Consider the following 8,891-nt stretch of genomic DNA (forward strand, 5'->3'; position numbering starts at 1 on the left):
TCATCCATAGCTCCCGTCTCACAGCTCCCAAACCTCTAAGAATTAACAAAGTGATGAGAACAACAGTGTCTCTTATCATGTTAATGAGGTGACATATTTTTAGAAAGAGAGAGGAAGTGGGAGAAACACCGATTTGTTGTTCCAGTTGTACGTGCATTCTTCATTGGTTGATTCTCGCGTGTGCCCTGAACCAGGATCAAACCCTGTAAACCTTGGCATAGGGACCACACTCTAACCAACTGAGCTACCTGGCCAGGGCAATGACATGACTCTTTTTTTTAACTTTACTGTTAGTGTTGGCACTATTACACTTGTGCCCATTTTTCCCCTGTGCTCACCTCCCCGAAGCCCTCGCCCCCACTTCCCTCAGCCCGTCACCCCACTGCTGCCTGAGTCAATGGGTTAGGCATATATGTTCTTTAGCTAATACTTTCGCCGTCTTTTATCCAGTTCCTCCCTCCCCCCTGACAGCTGTCAATCTATTCCATGTATTAAGTTGGGGGCTGGTTGCCAGAAGAAGCCAACTTTCAGGTTGCACGATTGGAACTTTCAATCCTATCTCCCCTATTTCCAAAGAGGGAAGAGGGGCTTGAGATTGATCAGTTCACAACGGCCAATGACTCAGTCAATCATAACTAGTAAAGGAACCTAAATAAAAACCCAAAAGGACAGATAGAAGGAGATCTGACTCGCGGTAATGAACATACAATATACAGATGATGTATTATAGAACTGTACACCTGAAACCTATACAATTTTATACTTTTATTAACTAATACCACCCCCAATAAATTAAAATTTTTAAAGAAGCCCCAAAGGTCAGCTTGTCAGTCCTCTTTCAGAGCACCAGAGTGCTTCCACCTGCCATGACCACAGGGCCGGAGCTCCAAGAGGACAGAAACTCCTTTGTTTGAGACTTTATTTATCTCTTCATCTGCCTATCAACTTGTATCCTTTAATATCCCTTGTAAATAAATAGATAATTTAGTGGCTAAATGGGTTTTCCTGAGTTCTGGGAACTGCTGTAGCAAATTAATCAAACCCATGTAGGGGGCAGCATTGGAACCTCTGATTTACAGCCAGTCAGTCAGAACTACCAGTACAACCTGTGCTTACAACTAGCATCTTAAGAAGTGAAGAGGGTCTTGGTGGGACTAAGCCCTTTCTTTACCCACGGGAGCGGGACTGGCGCCACAGAAAGCCAAATTCCTCAGAAGGATGGAGAATGAGATCTAAAGCACAGCGGGGAGAATCTGGCTTACACAGGAGTAATATTCTGACTTCCATTGCAACAAAAAAGGAAGGCTGCGGGTGTGAGATCGCAAAGCCGTTGGAAGATCTGCTGATAGAAAGAGTAGAGAACTCATGCTGCAACTGTTCTAATTGCTTGTATTTTGTCATGAAATATGAGGTGAGGTTACCGGCTGAAAGTGAGAAGCGGAGAAAGACAGCAACTTGAGAAAATGGGAGACTAAAGCAGTTATTTTAAACATGAGAAAGGAAACTTACTAAGGACATGGAGTGGGATCGCCAAACACTGTTGAGTTCTAATTTGAGCTCTGTGGTTTTGACTGTAAAGACCAATTAGCATCAGGTGTGTACTTTTCTTACTGACTTTTAAGCCACTCAGGTTCAGGCATAAAGTAAATGAGTTGAAGTTTTGCCAAGGAGGAAGAGAGAGACAAGGGGCTGATGATAATAAATGGCCATGGGTAATAAGGGAAATGAGTACTTGAATAGTAATGACAGTGAGAGAGTCACAGAGTCAATGGATGGGTCTGGTAAAGTGGAAGTGTTGCAGAGAGTACATGTGATGGGAAGAGGAGCCTGAAATGCTTGTAATCAAAATACTGGAAGTGGTACAGCTGCTTTCTCTAACGTTGTGTCTTGGGCCATCATATTTGACATAGTTCTATTTCTCTCTTAATCTCATGTATCATGTGGTGTTAACTTATTTTCTATGATGGCAACTTCTGAGCATCCTCTGTAAATGGACCTCATGAAGTGGCAGAGCTTAGGCATCGAGAAATAAACCTGGGGCGAACTCCAGCTCCGCCATTCACTGAGCTGTTTGACCTTGGTTAAGCCCTTTAGTTACATGGGGCATCAGTTTCTGCCTCTAAAAACTGTAGTTTAACCTAGTACACTTTTCATTTATACTTAAGATTTAATGGTGTAAAGACATAATAAGCACAAAGACTCCACATAGCAACACCTCAAACAAACAAATAAAGAAAAAGGAACAGCCCTGGCTGGGCGGCTCAGCTCGTTGGAGCACTGTCCGACTCAACAAAAGGTTGTGCGTTTGATCCCCAGTCGGGGCACATACGGGAGGCCACTGATCAATGTTTCTCTCTCACATGGATGTCTGTCTGTCTGTCTGTCTGTCTGTCTGTCTGTCTCTCTCTCTAAAAACCAATGGACATATCCTTGGGTAAGGATTTAAAAAAAGAAATAAAAAAAGAAGGAAGACAAAGTAACATTACTGCTCTACCGGCTTGCCCAGGAGCTAGCTCCACATAAGGACCTTACAGCTGCCTCAACCACAACATGTCCAAAATCAAACTTGGCCTCCTCCACATTTTCACTCCTCTTACACTCCCTCTTGTCTAAGTTAATAGCACCACTGCCCCCCGACCCCAGCCGCCCCTGCCACCACCTGCGCTAGAATACTCAGAGCTGTCTCTGACTCCTCTTTTTCACTTCTCCTCAACACCTAATAGGTCACCAAATTCTGGTATCAGTGATCAAGTCTAAAAAGCCAGAGATTTTAAGATGCACTAGTAAGTAAAATGAATGAAAATGCTGCCACTCACAACTATAAGATGCCATCACTTGTAAGCTACCACCAGGTTTCAGAGGTGGCATAACGTGAATGTCTCAGAATAGTTGAAATATGGTGAATCAGTCTCTAAATGTTCTTTTACATAATCATAATGACCTCCTCCCAGGCTTCCTTGCTTCCAAATGTTCACTTCTGGCCATTGTTCATACTGATGCCAGAGCTACCTTCCTAAAATACAACTATGCAGCTGTCATTGCTCTTCTGCAAAACAGCGGTGGTTTTACTCTGTGTGTAGTTTTGAAACTGAAAAAGCTGGCATTTATACTGCCTCTCACTACCAGAACCAAAAAGTAGAGACAAGGATTGAATTTTTATGGGTGCTCTATTCAGATGCCAGCCACCTGAGAAGATGGTGGGTTAGGTAGCCTCAAAAACCATTTTAACATCTCATCTCAAGCCAATCTTTTCTTTTTAAAATTTCTACTTTATTTTTAATTTAATCTTTATTGTATTTTTCCATTACCATTTAGTCCTCTTATCTTCCTCTCCCCCTAGCAATTGGCACACTGTCCATGTCCCCGAGTCCTTTTTCCTTTTTTGCTAAATCCCTCTACCCCCTAACCTACTGCACCCCCCACACACTCCACCCCTGCCCAATCTTTTCTATAGGGAGAAGAAAAGGGTAGCAAGGGGGTTGGAAAAAGGTAAATCAGATGAGCGTTGCAGTCCTGTGGTAATTTTCCTAGTATTTCTTTATCTGTTGATCAACACTCCTTTCTCTGCAACTGACATTTCCCTCCCTGGAACACAATGGCTCGCAAACCATCTCCATCCCATCTCTACCTCTCCCAGTCTCCTTAGGGCACAGAGATTGAATTGCTTGTTACCTCAAGTCACGTAGGCCATCCATTCCAGTTCCTGGAGCAATAGCTTGCCACATGCATTAATCACTTAAGCCTATCAACTATGACTGAAGCTAAAATCTTGAACTCCTGAGCTCCCCTATCAGTTTTAAGTATAGCATTCAAGAGCAACATAATCTGGTTCTTAAAGAGCTATTTCCCTTGATCTCCTATTTCAATACTTGCCGTAACCTACAATTCAACCACACAGGTCAACCTGATGTTCTCTAAAAAGAATACCAACAGTGGAGGCTCCCTGTTTATTACCATTTAGTCCCCTTATACACCACTCTCCCCAGTTTATTGTGCTCTCATTTTTTACCTTTATTTGTCCTGCTGGTCTCCAGCTTCCCCAAACAAGATAAAATCCCCTCCACTTTTTAAGAGGAAACTAAAATGCCATCTCCTCTGCAAGCTTTCACTAATCCTTTTTAGAAGTACCTGGGTCTTTGTCTGACCCTCATAAGAGTACTCCTCAGGCACGGATTTAATGTTCAGTTCTTTCTGTGCTGTGCTGTACTTAGACCATTGAATACATCCAGCCTTCAGTATTAGATTTCAGGATCCTTGGGGGCAGAGACAGTGTCCTGCTCATCTTTGTATTCACCTACAGCACCTGATGCAATGCCTCACACACTCTAAAATAAAAGTGAATTTTGACATATTAAAATGAAAAACTGAGATAATGCTCCTAAAAGCATTTCAAGGTGCAAAAAAGTCAATGGCCACTGTGAAACTGTAAAAAAAATGGGAGTTTAATCTTTCCATTTAATCTGTCAAAATGATGCACAAGAACAACCAGGCAGATTACCTGACTGTCTATTACGAGCCATTGGCAATGTCACCTACAGGAGAATCATTGTTAGTGTTCACTATCTGGTACGGTCACTGTCATTGCATTGGATTTTTGAAACAGATGACTAATTCATTTCTTTGGACCAAGAACTTATCAGAGGATGATCCCTAGGTTTACATTTAGCTGAGGAGTACAACAACCTATATAGGAGAAAGGAGCACTAAACGAAATTAGAATACTGGTTACTTACTTGACTGTAATCTACAGGAGCAAAATACAAAGAATCTATTCCTTCTCTCAATTCCTGTCCACCCCTCTTCCTCAGTTTGGATCCTGCTATATACAACACCAAAACACACACATAAAGGTCTTTAATAAGATCTTCCCAAGATACATAAAGTCCTAATTTGCCTATGTTATTAGATTTTATATCTAATTTAATTGCAAATTATTTTTCTGCCAATAAAACAGTATTCTTATGAAATAAAAATGCAAGATGACCATAGCAAGGGTAAGTGACATGTACAATTCCAAACTCACATGAAGTAAGCATGTTGAAGTGATATCCTAGGGTAATGCCCCCGAGGCTAGTGAGGAGGAGGAGGAGGGGGAGAAGGTAAAGCAAGGTCTGAAAGTCTTCTCTTCCACTGGAATGGGCCTGCTGGTGTTGGGGGGGGGGGGGGGGGGTGGAGGGGCCTAGGTGCAGAATGATTAACCCTGCAAATCTGTAACTTTTCATCTAAAACTAATTGTGGGTCACATTTAGCTGTCACTCATGGCAAAACACAGAGATGGCAAACAAAAGTATTACATGCAACAACAATTTGGTTTCACAGCTTGAATCCCAATTGAGGAGATAAATATCTGGAATTATCTGAGATTAAACTGGTCTGTAGCATTGTACGGGCAGTACCAAAATGTCTCTTAACAGATATTTTGGGCTAGATCATCCCTATATTTCTGCTGGCCCACTAATCCAAGGCATGGGAAAAAACTAAGGAGAAATAGGCACGAAAATATTATACATGCATCATCCCACAGGACGTGTACTTCTTCAGGCCGCAGGGAGCTCTCAGTTTCAATACTGGCAAGGTGATAGAACATTCTGGGCACACAGAATCCACTTTGAAAACTGGGGCAGAGATAGAGATACTAAGTGTCTACACTTTCCTATTTTGAATACTACATTTGTATTCAAAGGACAAAGTATTAACCACCCACGTACTTAGGCTACCCCCACCACTTCCTTCCTCCACATTCTTCCCCACCCCTCATCCCAATCAGCATCTATATTATTTCTTAAGACTTAAAGTCTATCATAACCCTGGCACCTTTAAGGTAATACACACTCTTTCTCTCATGTAGTGACACACAGAAATAATGGCCCCTTAATTCTGTGGAACAATTAAAAGAGAAGATTGCTCATGGCCAGATTTGGGGACAAATGGTGAGGGCAGCACAAGAATGATTCCCTGAAAGAGGGTGAGGCAAGAAGTACCTGAAGGCAAATCTCAGAGGTAGCTGGAGATGCTGTGTCAGGAAGGTGAAGTGGCCCTGGGGACATGGAGCTACTCCAGGCCACGATCTCCAGAACCCCACAAACAGAGGTGTGTGTGGCGGGCTGAGGAGCCAAAGCAGATTAGATTTGCTTCAGCTATACGAAAGGCAAGAGTCGTACGGAACCAGTTAAAACCTCTGAATGTACTGTGGCAACTTCCAGAACAATCAGGCCCCCACTCTGTGGGGGAAGCAAATCTTCATCTAGTGAGTTCCCTGGCCTCGCAAAGCACCTGCGGCGAATGGTCACTGGAAAAGGCCGGTTTCCGTTTGCTGGCCTGCCTCCGTGCCCATAGTGAGGAGCAATGTTTGTTGAATAGTATTATTTGCCAGATTTTATGCAAAACACTGCATATGAATTACTGTATGTAATTATCTGATAACCACAAGGATGGGTGTTGATACTATTATCATTCCCATTTTATAGATAAGGTAACTGCAGTGAAAGAGATTAAGAGAGTTAAGTAACTTGTCCTATATGAGGTCAAACAACTAGTAAGTGGAAGAGCCTAGATTAGAACTCAGGCAGTCTGAACACAGAACTCAAGCCCCCAAACACCACACTTTTCTGCTTCCATAGCAGACAGAAAAAACTTACAGATTGTTAATCTTTTATTATAAGATTTAATTTTAGAATAAAACTTAACTAAAACAGGGAAATAAAAGAGATACCAAAGGTGTCTGCTGTCATGGTTGAGCTAAAGTGAGTTTTTAAGAAGTAATCTACTTGAGACAAGTGGCAGAAATAGAAGTTCAAACACCAGAGGCCCTAGGCCTTAGTTTTCTTATTTAAAAAATGGGGAAACCAGCCTACTCTATCCCACAGCCCTGGTGAGATGTGTAAATGAAGTAAACACATATGAAAGCATCCTGTAATCTGCAAATCACTATATCCTATTAGGCATAATTTTTGTTAAATAGGAAAAGCATAGGTACGGAAAATCAACCAGAGAGAACACATTTTCAACACAATTGCAGAAGACAGCCCCTTACCTAATGGAAAGCAGATATACCTATACAATTAAGATCCAGTAAAAATTATTTCCCAAGGATGTTTTTTATCAGCCTGTAAGGCTACTGTTGGAGGGAATTCAGTCAAAATTTAACAAATACTTGTGGGAACTTCATGTTAAGGGCCAAACGCAGACTGTATCAAACAGAAGCACCACCTCTTCCTCCTCCCAGCCAGGTACTAGGCAGTGGTAGCAACGCCAGTGCGCGTACCGCCCCCAAGACCGCATCTTTCTTCTCTCCAGTCAGAACTGACCAAGCCGCCCCCTCTGTGTTCTCACAACACACTTGCTCCTTTGTTGGCATCTCATTCTGAAAGGCATCGAGAATGATGAGTTGCTCCCAAGTCTGACTTCCTCCTATTTTTTGAATTCAGTAAATTCTCACAGAGCCCCCCAAACCCAACGCAGTTGATCGTATTGGCTGGCGCGCAGATACTTGCTCCATGAAGTTTGCAGTTCTCAACTCTGAGCCTGTGGCTGTAGGTGCCGCCTGCACTTGGGGGTGAACACACACCCCACAAACGTGAAAACAGATCAGAGCGGGGGGGGGAAAAAAACTAATTGTTCACGGAATCTTCTCCCTTCTGGATCTACACGGTGAAGAAATGCTATTTTAAAAATCGAATGAGAGCCCCAAACGGAAAAGAAAGCGGAGACGAATGCATCAGAACATTCAAAACTCCGAGAGAATTCAGAACGGCTCTCCCTATCTCGGCCTTTCGGCTGGGCTCGAGTGCAGAGCAACTTTCCCCACCTCGTTTCATACCTTAGGCACCTTTTGCATGACAAAGAGAGGGGGGCTCTATCTCGCGACCGACCCGTTCTTGAAATAAAAGGCCGTACCTCTCATTCTAAACACCATTCGGCGGCACGTGTTATTTACTTTTCAAATGCTGAACCCAGAGCAAAGAGAACGCAAGGTAAAGGAGAATGATCTTGGAAATGGAAAAGACTCCCAACCAGCACTGCAGGCCCGCGAACACGAACACTCTAGCTGTGTAGGGGACGGAAGAATCTCAAGCGAGTTCTCCAGGAAATGTGCTTCCACGGACTTTCACCGCACGCCCTACGGGGCTGCACAGAAGCGTGCAACGAGGCTGCGATCCTTGAATGACCAAGCCCCCATCCACGCCGGCCTCCGCCGGGTGAGGCCGCCAGGGTGGCAGGGCGGCCTCGCCGCCCTTCATTCAGACCCCAGGCCGCTGTCACCCGCTCCGAAAGGCGCACGGGCGAACCCATTAATCACCGTGCGCTCCCTCGGTCCCCCGGGACGCGGCCTCCCGTCGCCGGAGGAGAACACGGGTCGGCGTCTTCACCCATCTCGCCGCTACACACGGAGACCGCCCTGGGCTCCGGCGAGCGACTTCATGCCCGATCCCGTTCAGCAGCTGTGCCCGGATCACCCATTACCTTCCCCAAGCAAATGTGGCACGTGATGGGCAGAGTGAGCGACAATGTAACGTTCTGCACGGTGTGAGCCATGGTAGCGTTCAGAATCCCGCCAACACGGAAGTCCCGCCGCCCGCGGATCCTTGCAGCGACTGGGGCAGCGCGGGGCCGGCTACGGCAGCCCGGCAGGGCCATGGCCTGCCGGGAGAGGAAACGAAAACGCGCTTTTGAAACGCGCGGTCGGCAAGGCTTTTTCCTTCCTTCCTTCCTTCCTTCCTTCCTTCCTTCCTTCCTTCCTTCCTTCCTTCCTTCCTTCCTTCCTTCCTTTCACCGCCTCCCCCCCCCCCCCAAAAAAAGAAAACCAAAAAAACTCCCCGCTGCTGTTCGGAAGCTGGAAGCGTCAAGATTCCTGAGAATGGAAAGGAAGGCAGTTTACTATAGGCATTGAG

At 44.7% G+C, this 8,891-nt stretch overlaps 1 protein-coding gene across 1 annotated transcript in view; it reads right to left on the reverse strand.

Moving 5' to 3' along the window:
- The window catches only part of OBI1 (ORC ubiquitin ligase 1), a 37,186-nt gene extending 28,608 nt beyond the window's left edge, over positions 1–8,578 (reverse strand). The window contains exon 1 of the mRNA XM_054586635.1: positions 8,464–8,578. Within this exon, the coding sequence (XP_054442610.1) occupies positions 8,464–8,535 (72 nt within the window). The 5' untranslated portion in view covers positions 8,536–8,578. The remainder of the gene's footprint in view (positions 1–8,463) is intronic.
- Positions 8,579–8,891: the final 313 nt, after the last annotated feature.

Source organism: Pteronotus mesoamericanus, unplaced genomic scaffold, assembly GCF_021234165.1.
Source record: "Pteronotus mesoamericanus isolate MK-2021 breed Mesoamerican mustached bat unplaced genomic scaffold, CSHL_Meso_final contig_94, whole genome shotgun sequence".
Taxonomy (NCBI): Eukaryota; Metazoa; Chordata; class Mammalia; order Chiroptera; family Mormoopidae; genus Pteronotus; species Pteronotus mesoamericanus.